At 47.0% G+C, this 16,745-nt stretch overlaps 1 protein-coding gene across 1 annotated transcript in view; it reads left to right on the forward strand.

Moving 5' to 3' along the window:
* The window catches only part of LOC126442775 (uncharacterized), a 128,095-nt gene that overhangs the window by 20,229 nt on the left and 91,121 nt on the right, over window positions 1-16,745 (forward strand). The window contains exon 2 of the mRNA XM_050090805.1: window positions 14,044-14,205. Coding sequence (XP_049946762.1) covers window positions 14,044-14,205 — 162 coding nt within the window. The remainder of the gene's footprint in view (window positions 1-14,043; window positions 14,206-16,745) is intronic.

A 16,745-nucleotide genomic window follows, 5' to 3' on the forward strand; every position in this document is an offset into this window, starting at 1 on the left:
ATCAGTGATCATAAGGCCGTTGCGGCATCCGTGAATATGGAAGTAAATAGGAATATAAAAAAAGGGAGGAAGGTTTATCCGTTTAGCAAGAGTAATAGGAGGTAGGTTTCAGACTACCTAACAGATCAAAACGAAAATTTCTGTTCCGACACAGACAATGTTGAGTGTTCATGGAGAAAGTTCAAGGCAATCGTAAAATGCGTTTTAAACAGGTACGTGCTGAGTAAAACTGTGAGGGACGGGAAAAACCCACCGTGGTTCAACAACAAAGTTACGAAACTACTGCGAAACCAAAGAGAGCTTCACTGCAAGTTTAAACGCAGCCGAAACCTTAGACAAACGGAAGCTAAACGACGTCAAAGTTAGCGTTAAGGAGGGCAATGCGTGAAGCGTTCAGTGAATTCGAAAGTAAAATTCTGTATACCGACTTGACAGAAAATCCTAGGAAGTTCTGGTCTTACGTTAAATCAGCAAGTGGTTCGAAACAGCATATCCAGACACTCCGGGATGACACGCGTAAAGCTGAAATACTAAACACTTTTCTCTAACGCTGTTTCACAGAGGAAGACCGCACTGTCGTTCCTTCTCTAAATCCTCGCACAAACTAAAAAATGGCTGACATCGAAATAAGTGTCCAAGGAATAGAAAAGCAACTGAAATCACTCAGCAGAGGAAAGTCCACTGGACCTAACGGGATACCAATTCGATTTGACACAGAGTACGCGAAAGAACTTGCCTCCCTTCTAACAGCCGTGTACCTCAAGTCTCTAGAGGAACGTAAGGTTCCAAATGATTGGAAAAGAGCACAGGTAGTCCCAGTCTTCAAGAAGGGTCGTCGAGCAGATGCGCAAGACGATAGGCTTATATCTCTGACATCGATCTGTTGTAGAATTGTAGAACATGTTTTTTGCTCGCGTATCATGTCTTTTCTGGAAACCCAGAATCTACTCTCTAGGAATCAACATGGATTCCGGAAACAGCGATCGTGTGAGACCCAACTCGCTTTATATGTTGATGAGACTCAGAAAATATTAGATACAGGCTCCCAGGTAGATGCTATTTTCCTTTACTTCCGGAATGCGTTTGATACAGTTCCGCACTGTCGTCTGATATACAAAGTAAGAGCCTACGGAATATCAGACCAGCTGTGTGGCTGGATTGAAGAGTTTTTAGCAAGCAGAACACAGCATGTTGTTCTCAATGGAGAGACGTATACAGACGTTAAAGTAACCTCTGGCGTGCCACAGGGGAGTGTTATGGGACCATTGCTTTTCACAATGTATATAAATGACCCAGTAGATAGTATCGGAAGTTCCAGGCGGCTTTTCACGGATGATGCTGTAGTATACAGAGAAGTTGCAGCATTAGAAAATTGCAGCGAAGTGCAGGAAGATCTGCAGCTGATAGGCACTTGGTGCAGGGAGTGGCAACTGACCCTTAAAATAGACAAATGTAATGTATTGCGAATACGTAGAAAGAAGGATCCTTTATTGTATGATTATATGATAGCGGAACAAACACTGGTAGCAGTTACTTCTGTAAAATATCTCTGAGTATGCGTACGGAACGATTAGAAGTGGAATAATCATATAAAATTGATAGTTGGTAAGGTGGGTACTAAGTTGAGATACATTGGGAGAGTCCTTAGAAAATGTAGTCCATCAACAAAGGAGGCGACTTACAAAACGCTCGTTCGATCTATACTTGAGTATTGCTCATCAGTGTAGGATCCGTACCAGATCGGGTTGACGGAGAAGATAGAGAAGATCCAAAGAAGAGCGGCGCGTTTCGTCACAGGGTTATTTGGTAAGCGTGACAGCGTTACGGAGATGTTTAGCAAACTCAAGTGGCAGACTCTGCAAGAGAGACGCTCTGCATCGCGGTGTGGCTTGCTGTCCAGGTTTCGAGAGGGTGCGTTTCTGGATGAGGTATCGAATATATTGCCTCCCCTTTCTTATACCTCCCGAGGAGATCACGAATGTAAAATTAGAGAGATTCGAGCGCGCACCGAGGCTTTCCGGCAATCGTTCTTCCCGCGAACCATACGCGACTGGAACAGGAAAGGGAGGCAATTACAGTGGCACGTAAAGTGTCCTCCGCCACACACCGTTGGGTGGCTTGCGGAGTATAAATGTAGATGTAGATGTAGATGAAATGGTTCAAATGGCTCTTAGCACTATGGGACTTAACTTCTGATGTCATTGGTCCCCTAGAACTTAGAACTGCTTAAACCTAACTAACCTAAGGACATCACACACATCCATGCCAGAGGCAGAATTCGAACCTCCGACTGTACCAGCAGCGCGGTTCCAGACTGAAGCACCTACAGGCGTTCGGCCACAGCGGCCGACTGTGATTACGTAGTAACCTCTGTGTCGGCAACGGTCGTACTAAACAGTTGGAACAGTCGAAGTTAACTGGAAACAAGCAATGACGTACGTCGCGTGGCAACGGGGACATGTAAAACAAAACACTGTCTGCGCACAACGTAATCAGACGCCGCCAAGAGTGCACGTTCCCCATGATTCTAATGTTCTGCTCTTGTGTGTTTCCCGTGATTAACGAGTTGGTGAAAATCTACTGGGTATACTTTTGACACTGATTTGGCTGCGAGCATGACAGATGTTTGGTGAGAAGCACTTTGTATCAAAATGGTTCAAACGGCTCTAAGCACTATGGGACTTAACATCTGAGGTCATCAGTCCCTTAGAACTTAGAACTACTTAAGCCCAAGTAACCTAAGGACATCACACACATCCATACCCGAGGCAGGATTCGAACCTGCGACCGTAGCGATCGCGCGGTTCCAGACTGAAGCGCTTATAACCGCTCGGCCACACCGGCTGGCTCACTTTGTATCAATGATTTCACTAAGAAGAAACACTTTATACTACTATACTTCAGTATTTGAGGCGAGAGGAGAAAGCATTTTATCTTTTCTGTTGCACTCAATCACTGTCAGTGCACTCGTTCTTCTCGTGGTGAGTGTGGTGAGGTGAGGTGGCTGGTGGCGGTGCTGAGGGTCACAGGCTGGGGAGGACTCTGGCGGTCGCTGTCTGCAGTGGAGTCTGCAGCAAGTTTGTGAAGTTCTCGCGGTAGCGCCTGTGCTGCTGGGACGTCTCGTTCTCCTCCCAGAGGTCCACCTGGAAGGCCAGCTACGATGGCGTGTGCGGTCACGGCGAGGATCCAGAGAGCTGCCAGTCGTTTGGGCCGTGGAAGTGGGTTGCAGTCTGGGACGGTGGTTGCCTCCATTGTGGCGCTTCCCGGCGCCGTTTCAAACGTCCCCTTAGAAAAATTAATGAATGATTGTGCTGATAAACCTCTTACGTTATTTGATTTTCTAGCAGCTGAGCAAAACTGAACGTACTCAGACATTTCTCTCTTTACTTATTCTGATCATCACTAAACTGACACACAATATTTTTAGCGCAACGCAATCTGACTTTCAATAATCCCTACACAAGAATGGCCCTGACTAACAATAACCTATACCTTTCACAAATCACTTACATCACCAAAAATCTTCGTTACTCGAACTACTGTAATACAGCGAGCGCCAATTCTGCCAGCTAAATAAAAGATTCTAACTACTGAAGTCACTAACTACTGATAGGCATAGTTAGCAAATGAAAGATTTTGATAAAGAACAAACAATGTATTTACCTTAATAGTGTTCAAAAGTCATAATACATATATCACTCCATGACATCCAGTCTTACAAAACTCCGCCATTTCTCTCCCCACATCCACCACTGCTGGCGGCTCACGTCCAACTGCGTAACTAGTGATGGGGAGCTCGTGAATGAGTCGTTCAAATGAACGCTTCACTCCAGTGAAGTGTGAACTAACCACTCAATTTCAATGAACTGGTACTTCAAACTCTTCACAGATAACACACTCCACACTTCCTTCAAGTTCACTCACTCTCTTCCCCTCTCCCTCATCCCATTACATCGGCGTTACGTCACTCATTCTCCCTTCACTTCAGTCCCCCCTCTACTGCCTGTCGACGAATCGCGCCGCGTTTGTGGGAAACTATAGGTTTGCGATGGGTTGGGGAGGTGAGGGGCGATGGGAAGGCAGCGTCAACTGCTTCCTGCAGTCCTGACATCATTACCCGTGACTATTTGTGCAGTTCAGTTATACTTCGCGTCTACCGGTAGCCTACCGCTGGCAGCGCTTTCGGGCAATAAATATTACAGATACAAACGAAGAGGCTGGCTGTGTGAGCACGCACAGCCAACATGAAAATAAAAGTTTTGTTAATAACACTGAAAGAGGGATTTTACCTGAAATCGTATCAATTACTACAGGTGACAGTTTACGTTTTGAATTTGGAGGGTTATATTAGTCTCAACAAAATAAAATCTACGGGAAAACTTCTGAATAATTACTTAACGCAGATATATAGACTTTGTGACAGTAGTAAACATACTCTATTTTGAATTAAATTTTAAAAGGAACATGAAATTGGACTGCATTTTGTTGGTAGCCCTAGTTTTTCAGTACATGAATACAACAAATAATGTTTAATTTGGCAGATAAAGATTTTTTTGGGCGCTTCATGAGAAAGTGCCGAGCAAGATTAAATGTAATACCTTCTTTATATGTGACAGGCTCCTCTGTTTATCTTTCCTTTGTCCCCTTCGACCATGCTCTATTTAAGTTAACTCAGACGCTGTAAGAGCGTAAAACGTTGCGTGCACGTTACTGCATAGTTCGGCCCTCTGTTGGTAAATTATGAAGTATTACGAAGCTTTATTGTACGAGCAAGGCGAAGCGAGCGTAGCCGCGGCGGAGCGGCGAACTGGACAACCGCCAGGCTTCCATACTTCATGAATGAACTACTTCATTTGAACGCTTCACGGCAAAGAGTGAAATGAATGAAGTAGTTCACGGGAATCAACGAGTTCGATCCATCTCTATGCGCAACGCTACGCGCTGTTGACAGCCAACTGCCCAACACTACAATAGCGAATTCCAACAATGCCACCCAGCCACAGACTGCACACAGCACAGCCAGTGATTTTCATACAGAGCGCTACGTGGTGTTACCAACATAAAAACCTAAACAGCTCACTTACACGTCCTGTCGATGTGGACCACCATCTGCTGGCACGCTTATGTTGACGGCATTCCCACAGGTGAATGGGTGCTCGAGGCTGTCGGTCGTGGCACATACGTCGCACTTGTCACTTGCGACGAGTTTTATCTCCGCCAGTCTTTGGGTGGTTGGTACCGTTCTGTTGACTATTTTGTACCATGTCTCCTTCGCATGTTTAGGCAACACGTTTTCCCAGACGTTTCCCCATATTTGTTTCCAATTGTATTGCGGCAGTTTGTGTTCAATTTTGTTTTTTGCCGGCTTCCCCCTGAGGGCCCAGCGTATTCTCTTGGCTGTTCTGTGGCTCGGGTTCACCACGGTGTCCAGAACGTAACTTTCGTTGGCGTAGTGCAGCCTGGCGTGTCGCATTCTGCCTCGTGTCGACCGGAGCTCCTCCTGATGCGGGCTTGTATCCTGCAATGATGTTGGCTGTGACGCTGTCAGGGTTATTGTCCTGGATCGCGAGCGTTCGTTTTAGTAGACGGGCTGCACATTTGGTCTTTATATCAACTAGACCTAGTCCCGTTCTTTCGTTGGCAGCGAGCACGTTGGTTGCGTCACTTTGAATATATTTCGACGCCACAACAGGTAGTACACTGCGCCCCTAAGTGCTCGCGCCATTTCGGCCGGGATGCTCAAGATTTGCGCCAGGTACCATGCTATTTTGTACCACTGCCTGTCTGCTTTGGGTCGTTGATTCCCTATCGGCAGTAGCACTGTTTGTTGGTTTGCAATGTGTTCGTGATGGTTTCTACTCTGCCAATATCTTCCTGATCTTCAATAAAGATCCCTAGGTCGTCAGCGTAGGCTATACATGCTATTGCTTTGTCTTCTACGGAGAATCCTCTGATGTCATTTGCGAGTTACCGTAGCAGCGGGTGCAGTGCTGTAGCGAATAGAGCCATTGACAATGGACAGTCTTGCCTCACGGATGTGTCCAGTTTTATCTGTTTTGTTTTCCAACTATTGATTATTACTGTCGATCTCCCAGTACTTAGTATCTTCTGGGTGATTATGATGAATTTTTGCCCAAACCCGAGTCTCTTTAGTGTCTCTACGAGGTATTTGTGATCGATCCTGTCGAAGGCCTTGTTGAAGGCCACCGAAATTATGGCACCTGTGCCTTTGGTGGTGGCTGCCTGTGCTGTTATGTCCCTGTAGGTGCATGTGGCGTCAAATATATATTTTCCCTGCTACAGCACATGTTTGCCACGGACTTATGACTTTCCTCATCGCCGATTTCAGGTTGTTTGCGATGCATTTCGCTATTATTTTATAGTGGGCGTTGAGGAGCGCAATCGGGCGAAACTCTCCAGTGCGGCGGGCGGCTCTCCTCTTAGGGATGGGGGTTACGGGTCCCTTCGGCCAGCCCATGTGGAATTTGCGCCCCATCGAGTATCTCGTTCACCATCTCCGTGAACTGCACTCCCGGTACGTCCCAGTACGAGGGGCAGAACTGGAGCGGGATGCCGTCGGCGGCCGGTGCTCTTGCTCTGGCGCTGGTCTCCATCGTCTCTGTGACGTCGTCCTCGTCGACATTCTCTGTCAGCAGCGGCCTGCCCGCGCCTGTCAGCACGCTCCTCGTCTGCTGCAGAATTCCAGCAGTCGCCGCGTCGTCTGCCGCTTCTCGACGGAACACGTCTCGGAAATAGCCTTCGATGTGTTTTGTTAATTCCGTTTCCTTCGTGAGCGTCTGCCCCTGCTTGTCCTGCAGCTCACTTACGCACTTTCCTGCGGCTCTCTCCCTTTCCCTATTTACAGGGTGTCCAGAAAACGACTCCCTGATTTCAAAATTAAGTAACTCGAAAACAAAGATCGATAGAGGTGTGTTTATTGTGAAAGCTGTAAAAAGTTTATACAGCAGTTTGAAATAATAGTTACAAAAGCTGCTAACAGATGGCGCTGTAATCGCCATACGTAATGCCTAGTATAAATAGTGATCCGAAGCCCAGAGCGATGTTCCACTATTGAAACGTGAAAGGAGGTTAGCGTACCGAAGGAAGAGATTAAAACCATCTACTCCATTGAACAACGCGTTTTTGTGGTGCTAGAGTACCACAGGTTAGAAGAGAGTCCTACGGCAACAAGGCGAAGTTCTCAAGCACGATTTAATGTTCCAAAAGGATCCGATGCGAAAACCATTCGTACGCTCTTCGCAAAATTTCAACGAACAGGCAGCGTAACTGATGATCTAGTGGGGCATGTTGGCCGCAAGCAAACCGCAGTTACGCCTGAAAATATCGTCACAGTTTCTGGAATTATTCAGCGAAATCCAATGTCATCCGTCCGTAGAACTGCATCTGAGACTGGTTTGAAGCGTTCCAGCACACAGAAAATACTGAGAAAGAGCCTACAAATGTTTCCATCCAAAATTCAAACGCACCAGACCATACCCATACGAGCTGTGCAACAAAGGGTTGTCTTTGCTAATCAGATGCTCACAATGATTGATAGTGAAGGATTTGGTGTTGGGCTGCATCTGGTTTACAGATGAATGGATACGTGAATAAGCAGAACTGGCGATTTTGGGATTCCGAAAAGCCATATTGGTGTGAAACGAAACCCCTGTATTCTCCTAAAGTTACTGTGTGGGCTGCAGTATGCAGCAGAGGCATTACTGGCCCTTTTTTCATTCGAGAAACGGTCACTGGTGCACGTTACGTTGCAATTTTGGAACAATTTGTCGGCACACAGCAAGCCTTAGAGGATCGACCAGGTACTGAATGGTTTATGCGAGATGGAGCCCGACCACATCGGACCGAACAAGTGTTTCGCTTTCTTGAGGAATACTTCGGGAATAGAGTCATTGCTTTGGAATATCCCAAATTTACTGCTGCAGGCATGGATTGGCCTCCATATTCGCCGGATTTGACTCCCTGTGACTTTTTTTGTGGGGCACAGTGAAAGACATCGTCTACCCGAAGCATCCCGCCACGCTGGACGAGCTTGAATCGGCGATCTCTGTGGCATGTGAATCCATTTCGGTTGAGACACTACGAAATGTGATGGCGAATTTCATTCTTCGTTTGCGTCACCTCTGTAGTGCCAATGGTGAACATTTTGAAAACATTGTGATGTGATTGTTTGCAAAGATTGTTTTCATACGATTATTTCACTTATGTATACTGATACGAGCTGTACAGCGTACAGCGCCATCTGTTAGCAGCTTTTGTAACTATTATTTCAAACTGCTGTATAAACTTCTTACAGCTTTCACAATAGACATACTGTTTACTGTATTCCTCTATCGATCTTTGTTTTCGAGATATTTAATTTTGAAATCAGGGAGTCCTCTTCTGGACACCCTGTAGGTGGTGCACGGTGAGCGGCTCTTGATCCACCTCGCCAGACGTCTTGCTTCTGGTGAGGACGCCTCTCATTTGTTGTTTCTTTATTTGAAGGAGTTTCACCTGGGTTCTCCTTAGTCGCGGCAGGAACTGCTGGTCGTCTGCTGGTGCGTCGAGTGCGCCTTTCAGGCACCGCCGGTAGAATTCGGCCGTGGTTCGCCTCCAGAAGCACCAACTGTACAGCGCTGGATGTGTGTGTTGACAGAGGTAGTTACTGCACATGTGGTGGGCCGCGAAGCCCGAGTGCGCGAATTTCGCTTCACCCTGTACACTTATGTACTGTTGTTTGTACAATAGTTGTTGTAGCCTATGTCCTGATACTACAGAGTACAATTTTAGTTTCTGTGCTACTGTGTGCCAAGTGTCAGTGACACGGTACATACAGTTCACGACGGTACAAACACTCTGATCGTAAATCCGTTCCAACGTACTTGTATGCCAGACCGTGAGCATTCTCTGTTATTGCAAAATCAATGTTGATTGACTTAAAATGAATGGATAGATCGGTTACGATGATTGGTATCTGGGGTACAAGAGAGACCTCTGCAGCTGCTTGATATGTGAGGGAAGCATCTTCAGTGACATTACATCGCAGTCTTAATCCACGGACAAATAGCATTACAAAGTTTAGGATGATTCACACTGCATAACCGTATTCTAATCACAAGCCTATAAGGTAGAAATACAAATTTCTGATCATACAAGATTATGTGAAATCCGACTTCGAGGAAGAAAACAAAACAGCACTTTGTTCGGTAGACATATATTGCTTAAAGTTATATCCCCTAAGAAACAATATATGAGGGATAAAAATTTTGTATAATGGTTTAAACATTCTGCTACCGTAACAGAAGTCATCTGTGAGAAAGGAGTCGAAGCCACACTTTTCATAACACAGAACAGCACTTTCTTTCCCGGACTCGGTTTTAACAGAAAAATATGTGCATTGTTGTTTAAGAAAATGTGTAGCCTATGTTCTTCCAATCGCTTATAAGAGCCTTGTGTAAAACTTTGAGGTAAACTATTAGAGATTTTTGGGAACAATGTTTAACAACGTTTCTCCTTTATATAGGGTGATTTTTACCACCATGTGCAAACTCTAGGGATTGATCGATGAGAGGATACGGAACAAAAATAGTCTAACGGACTTATGTACGGAAAGGCATGGTTTCGATACTAGAGGCCACTTACTGAATGGTATTTTGTTACAGAGAATGCGGTCTAATACGCACTGTAGCATGCAGCCACAGTACGCGTGGTTTCCTCCTAGAGGGTGGTACTGTTCCTCGTATGTCATGCCCTAGCGCCCTCTCAAGCCACAGCCTCTTGCTGATTCACCTTGTAGTGGACGTGATGGAGCGTTATTTACAATGCTCCTATATTCGAATCGAGAGCTTGCCAACATGGTGTCTACTTACGGAAAGGCAAATAGCAACGGGCTGCTGGAAGTAACGTTGTATCAGATCTGTTCCCGCCAACAACCACAGCTCTCAATGAAACTGGCAGAAGTAAAGCTGTGAGGACGGGGCGTGAGTCGTGCTTGGGTAGCTACGTTGGTAGAGCACTTGCCCGCGAAAGGAAAAGGTCCCGAGTTAGAGTCTCGGACCGGCACACAGCTTTAATCTGCCAGGAAGTTTCATATCAGCGCACACTCCACTGCAGAGCGAAAATCTCATTCTGGCACAGCTCTCAATGTTTGCAACAGTGTTTCGCCGTTTGTCTGAGACGGGGTCGTTTCAGAAAGCTAGAAATCATGAAGGACGTACCCCAAATGTTTGGACACCAGACTTGGAGGAAAATGTGACTAACACTGTGGAAGGCGACTGCCGTGTCCGTACCATAAAGTTGCCCCCCCCCCCCCCCCCCCAGCACAGGGTGCGTCAGACGACCGTGTGTGACATTCTCGATGAAAACTGTTGCTACCCTATCACAGCGTGTGCAGGGCTTACTAGCGACAGCCTTTCCACATCGCGATCAGCTTTGTCACTGGTTTCTCCGACTGGCAACCACGATTCCGGGATTTGTGTCATCCACCCTATCCACAGATGAGGCCACCGTTACGCGGAGTGGCATCATTAACTTTCGGGACAGTCATCTGTGGCATATTATGCGGAACCCGCAGGGTATGGTGACAGCGAATGACCAGCGTCGGTGCTGCCGGAATGTGTGGGCCGGAATAACTGGCGACCGTATTTTGGGATCGATCTTCCTTCCAAGACACATAACAGGCCGGAACTTCTTGTGGCTGACTCTATCCCCCTGCTGGAAGAAGTGCCATTGATGATTCGAAGGATTATACGGCTACTACGTGCAGATGCTCCAGCTCACAGCGCCGTCAACGCCCGGACGCGTCTCACTCTTGTCCTCCCTTGTCGGTGGGTGACATCGAGGCGGGGTGGTTCCAGTCGCAGTGTATCCATGCTGCCTGTGACACTGTCCGGGTGCAGCCTGGCCGTGCGGACGTGTCACACAGAGCTCGCTGCAGCGCGTACACGGATGAGATGAGGCACATGGGAAACGTTTCCAACACATATTGTAACTGCGGCTACATGCGACAGCGCGTATTATACCGCAGTCTCTGCAACAATGTACGAGTGTAGTTCAGTAACTAACGTCCCACATTTTTTTAAAATTTTTAAAATACACAGACAAACGTCCTAGTGGGTGCTTCACATTTGATGTTTGTTCCCTGCGCCGGGAGGTTTCGAACCGTTCTGGCAAGTCGCAGAGCCGTAGTATAGCGTCAAAATGGCTTCTACATACAACCCACGTTACAAGCAGCGTGCTGTTATTGAATTCTTGTGTGCAGAAACAGAAACCGTGGTGAACGTCCATAAACATTTGTTTGCAGTGTTTGGCGATGCTGCAGTTCATAGGAGTACAGTTGTGTGATGGGTAAAGAAAGTTAGAGCCTCAGGAAATGCAGAAACAGAGCTCCACGATCAGCCCCGCTCGGGACGTCCTGTAGCAGCCACTGATCAAGACGTGCTGAATCGTGTGGATGCCATTATTCGTGCCGACCGACGCCTCACAACTCGACAACTGGCTCTACTGTTGTCGGTCAGCATTTGAAGTGCGTCTGCAATGATGGAGACTCTCAGATACTCAAAGAGGTGCTCACGAAGGGTTCCACGAATGCTGACAGCGGGCCACAAGATTCAAAGAAAGACCATTTCATCTGAATTGTTGGAGCGTTCCGAAACCGACGGAGACACACTTCTGTCGTGGATCGTTACAGGGGACGAAAGCTGGATGCACCACTTTGCGCCGGAAACAAAAAGGCAGTCCATGGAGTGCCATCGTCCTCATTCACCACAAAAGAGAAAAATCAAGACAACCATCATTGCTGGAAGAGTCATGGTGACAGTCTTCTTAGATTTTGATGATGTTATTCTCGTGGATGTGATTCCAAGACGGTTAACCATCAATTCAGAGGCGTACGTGAACACTTCGAATAAATTCCAGAACCGTTTAGGATGTGTTCGATCGGACAAGAATCCGGTATAAATTTGCTCCAACACGATCATTCACGCTCACACACAAGTGTGAGAACCCAGGAACACATCGCCCCATTGGGTTGGAAATCATTGCGTCATCCACCCTACAGTCCAGACCTTGCACCCTCGGACTTGCATCTCTTTGGGCCGCCTAAAGACTCTGTATGGGGAACACACTTTGAAGATGACGAGAGTGTCAGTCATGCAGTGAAAACATGGCTACGCCTACAGGACAAGAGCTTTTAATAGCAGGGAATAGATGCTCTTCCACAACGATGGCGTGCAGCCATAGAACGTGATGGAGACTATGTAGAAAAGTAGGCCTTGGACAAGACAAGTTCATGTACAGGGTGACTATAATTAAAGTTAAACTTTCAAAACACTTTAGAAATAACACCACTGGTCCGAATAAGGTCAAACTGCAACGGAATATTAACGGAGAAGGGGGAAAACCTATCGTAGAAGAAAAATAAATAGTTACAGAATGTAGCAATGGATGTCGCTGTAAGCGCCATTGTTTAATAGAGGTTGACTACAAATGAATCATACAACAAAGCCTAAGGTGTACGTTTGACGTCAAACGTCATACTGTTAATCACGTAAGCCCATCCACCAAGGCAAGGTCATATCACATGGATTGGGAAAAATCAGTTTTTAATTGTCCTGCGTGTCTTAAATGTAGCTAAGTTTGCAGTCGGATCACTGAACGCAACATCTTTCAGACAGCTGCACAGCCAGAAATCACACGGATCAAGATCAGGTGATAGAGACGGCCAGGCTGTAAGGAAATGGCGGCTGGTAATTCTTGCATTTCCGAAATGGTACTTCGGCAGCTGCTTAATTGGATTTTCAGTGTGCGGAGGTGCACCATCTTGCATAAAAATGATTTCATCCACACACCCACGCTGTTGGAGAGCTGGAATGAAGTGGTTGCGCTAAAGACACGCGTAGTGTTTACCAGTGACGGTACAGGTAACAGGGGCGGAAGTACCTGTCTCTTACAAAAATTATGGCCCTATGAAAAACGATTCCGTAAACCCGCAACACACAGAAACCTTTTCAGCATGAAGTGGTACTGGTTGCTTTGCGTGTGGATTTTCCGTTGCCGTTATTCGGCAATTCTGTGTACTGACATATCCTGTCTGATGAAAGTGGGCTTCGTGTGTCCACAAAATCTTCCACGGTCAATCATTGACCACTTCCGTGCGAGCAAGAAATTCTAAAGCAAAGGTCACTCTTGCTGGCAGGTCAACAGGAAGCAACTCGGGCACATGGGAAATTCTGAATGGATAGCAAAGAAGAATGTTTCGTAGGATTTTACGCGCCGTGCTCACGCGTACGCCCAACGTTCGGGCAGTTCTCCGTGCACCACACGTTTGCACTCCACCACTCGTCTCCTCCTGCACTGCTGTGGCTTCTGCAGAGCGACGTGTGCACAGCCATCATTCTTGTAATGCAGCTTTGCGAGCAGAGCGCGATCCTGCATTGAGACAGTCACGGCGACCGTTGCAGACGCGAAAGGAGGAAAAGCCGTGTACCCGGCGTGTTTACACCGACTTTACTGGGTCGTGCGCATGGCAGGTGTTTTCATTTACGTATTCTGACGCATACAGCGCCATCTACTGATCAATCTTCACACAATTTTTTTCTTCTGCCGTACGTTTTCCTCCTTTTCCGATAATATTCCGTTCCAAATTGACGTAATTGTGACCAGAGGTGTTATTTCTACAGCGTTTTGAAAGTTTAATTATAATCACTCTGTTAGTGTCACCAAATTCTGACTCTTAACAGCAAATATGTTGTGAGAAAAGAAATGTAGGGCATTACTTATTGAACGACCCTCGTACGGTTGAATAAATGTCCTCTAGCATAGAAACCATACACTTCCGGGCATAAGTTAATTAGACCTTCTCTGATCTGTATCCTCTCCTCAGTCAATCCCTAGAGCTTGTACATGGTGCAGAAATCATCCTATATATTAGTGTAGATAAAGCACCAACGTATTGTTTTGTCAGCACTTGGTTTCAAAACAACATTCGTTGTGTCGACACGAGTGCTGGAAGACCCCTTGCAATGTATTGTTTGTGTCCGGCAGGGGCCGTACGCTCTGAAGACCGTGGACTTTGGCGCCTGCGACGACGGGGAATACCCGGGGATGCTGGTGAACGTGTCGCTGATCTTGGACGAGGCTGCCAACGAGACGGCCTACACGGGGGAGTTCACCACCAGCTACGACTACCTGGCGGACGACTGCGAGGTGAGCGCTCGGCGGCAGCGTCGCTCAGCTCTGGAGCACACGCGTGTTGTCCGATGTAAGGGGCGATTGGGCTAAGCTCTGCACCTCACCTGCTTCCGAAGCCGTTCATGTCGTAATATCGTTTCCACTGGGTGAATTGTGAGGAAGCACTCACTAAGCGGCGCTTAGCGTATTTTCATTGCTAATTACTTACAGAGAAGGCAGTGGTAGCACCGCTTCCCCTCACATCACCGAAGTTAACCGCTGTCGAGCTGGGCTAGCACTTGGATGGGTGACCATCCGGTCTACCGAACGCTGTTGGCAAGCGGAGTCCACTCAGCCCTTTCGAGGCCAATTGAGGGGGTACTTGAATGAGAGGTAGCGGTTCGCGTCTCTTAATCTGGAGAACTGCGTGCTGACCACATGGTCCTGCATATCCGCATGCAGTGAGGCCTGTTGGTCGAGGATGACACGGCGACCGGTCGGTACCGTTGGGGCTTTATGACCAGTTCGGGCAGAGTTTAGTTTAACTACAGAGAAACAGATATCGACGTTTTTTTCCTTTTATTTTTAATGCAACTGTAGCAATTTATCCAGGTAGAATCCCAGTTACACGGCGATGTTGCACTATTTTCGGAGTAGTTACAACACCTGTCTGGTTTGATCTTGAAGTGGTTTGCCGTCTTAACGCGGAACTAGTAAATTCTTAGCCAAATAAGAAATACGTCACGTCTGATAAAGAGGAAACGTTTATAGAAAGACGTCTTCAATACACCATGATGTGCATTAGAACTATTTTATTTGCCAAAATCGGTTTTCTGGGTTAATGCTCTTACATAGCAGTGACACATTTCTCATTTAATATGACAGGATCTGAAATATTTCCCATAACATACACTGAAGCGCCAAAGAAACTGATATAGGCTTCCATATTCAAATGCAGAGATATGTAAAAAGGCAGAATAGGCGCTGCGGTCGGCAACGCCTGTATAAGACAACAAGTGTCTGGCGCAGTTACTAGGTCGGTTACTGGTTGGTGCTACGGTCATTGGTCCCTAGGTCGGTTACTGTTGCTTTGGCAGGATATCAAGATTTAAGTGAGTTTGAAGGTCGCGTTATAGTTGGGGCATGAGCGATGGTACACAGCATCTCCGAGGTAGCGATGAAGTGGGGATTTTCCCGGATGACCATTTCACGAGTGTACCGTGTATATCAGGAATCCGGTAAAACATCAAATCTCCGACATTGCTGCCGCCGGAAAAAGATCCCGCAAGAACAGTACCAACGCCGACTGAAGAGAATCGTTCAACGTGACAGAAGTGCAACCCTTCCGTATCTTGCTGCAGATTTTAATGCTGGCCCATCAACAAGTGTCAGCATGCGAACCATTCAACGGAACATCATCGATATGGGCTTCCGGAGCCGAAGACCCACTCGTGTACCCTTGATCACACGACACAAACCTTTACGCCTCGCCTGGCCCGTCAACACCGACAGTGGATCGTTGATGACTGGAAACATGAGGCCTGTACGGACGAGTACCGTTTGGAATTGCATCGAGCGGATGGACGTGTATGGCTATGGAGACAACCTCGTAAATCCATGGACCCTGTATGTCAGCAGGGGACTGTTGAAGCTGGTGGAGGCTGTGTAATGCTCTGGGGCGTGTGCAGTTAAAGTCATGTGGGACTCCTCATACGACTAGATACGACTCTGACAGCTGAAGCGCACGTAAGCATCCTGTCTGACCATCTGCATCCATTCATGTCAATTGTGTATTCCTACGAACATGGGCAATTCCAGCAGGACAATGCGACACCCCACACGTCCAGAATTGCTGCAGAGTGGTCCCAGGAACAATCTTCTGAGTTTAAACAGTTTAAACACTTGCGTTGGCCACCAAACTCCCTAAATATCTGGACTGCCTTGCAACGTGCTGTTCAGAAGAGATTTCCACCCCCTAGTAATTTTACGGATTTATGCACAGCCCTTAAGGATTCATGCTGTCAGTTTCGTCCAGCGTCTTCCGCCAGCGTGTGGTTCAAATGGCTCTGAGCACTATGGGACTTAACTTCTGAGGTCATCAGTCCCCTAGAACTTAGAACTACTTAAACCTAACTATCGTAAGGACATCACACACATCTATGTCCGAGGTAGGGTTCGAACCTGCTACCGAAGCGGTCGCGCGGTTCCAGACTGAAGCGCCTAGAACCACTCGGCCACAGCGGCCGGTCGTGTGTAGTGCCAACATTAATATTTGGAGGCGGTGGTGTTACGGTGTGGTCGTGTTAATAATGGAGGGGGCTGGCACCCCTTGTTTTCCGTGGCAGTATCACAGCACAGGCCTGCATTGATGTTTTAAGCAGCTTCTTGCTTCCCACTGATGAAGAGAGATTCGGGAATGACGATTGCGTCTTTCAACACGATCGAGCACCTATTTATAAAGCACGGCCTATGGCGGAGTGGTTACATGACAGTAAATTTCTTGTAATAGACTGGCCTACATTGAGTCCTAACCACAATCCTATAGAACACCTTTGGGATGTTTTGGAACGCCGTCT

This window comes from Schistocerca serialis, unplaced genomic scaffold, assembly GCF_023864345.2.
Source record: "Schistocerca serialis cubense isolate TAMUIC-IGC-003099 unplaced genomic scaffold, iqSchSeri2.2 HiC_scaffold_1406, whole genome shotgun sequence".
In the NCBI taxonomy this organism is placed as follows: Eukaryota; Metazoa; Arthropoda; class Insecta; order Orthoptera; family Acrididae; genus Schistocerca; species Schistocerca serialis.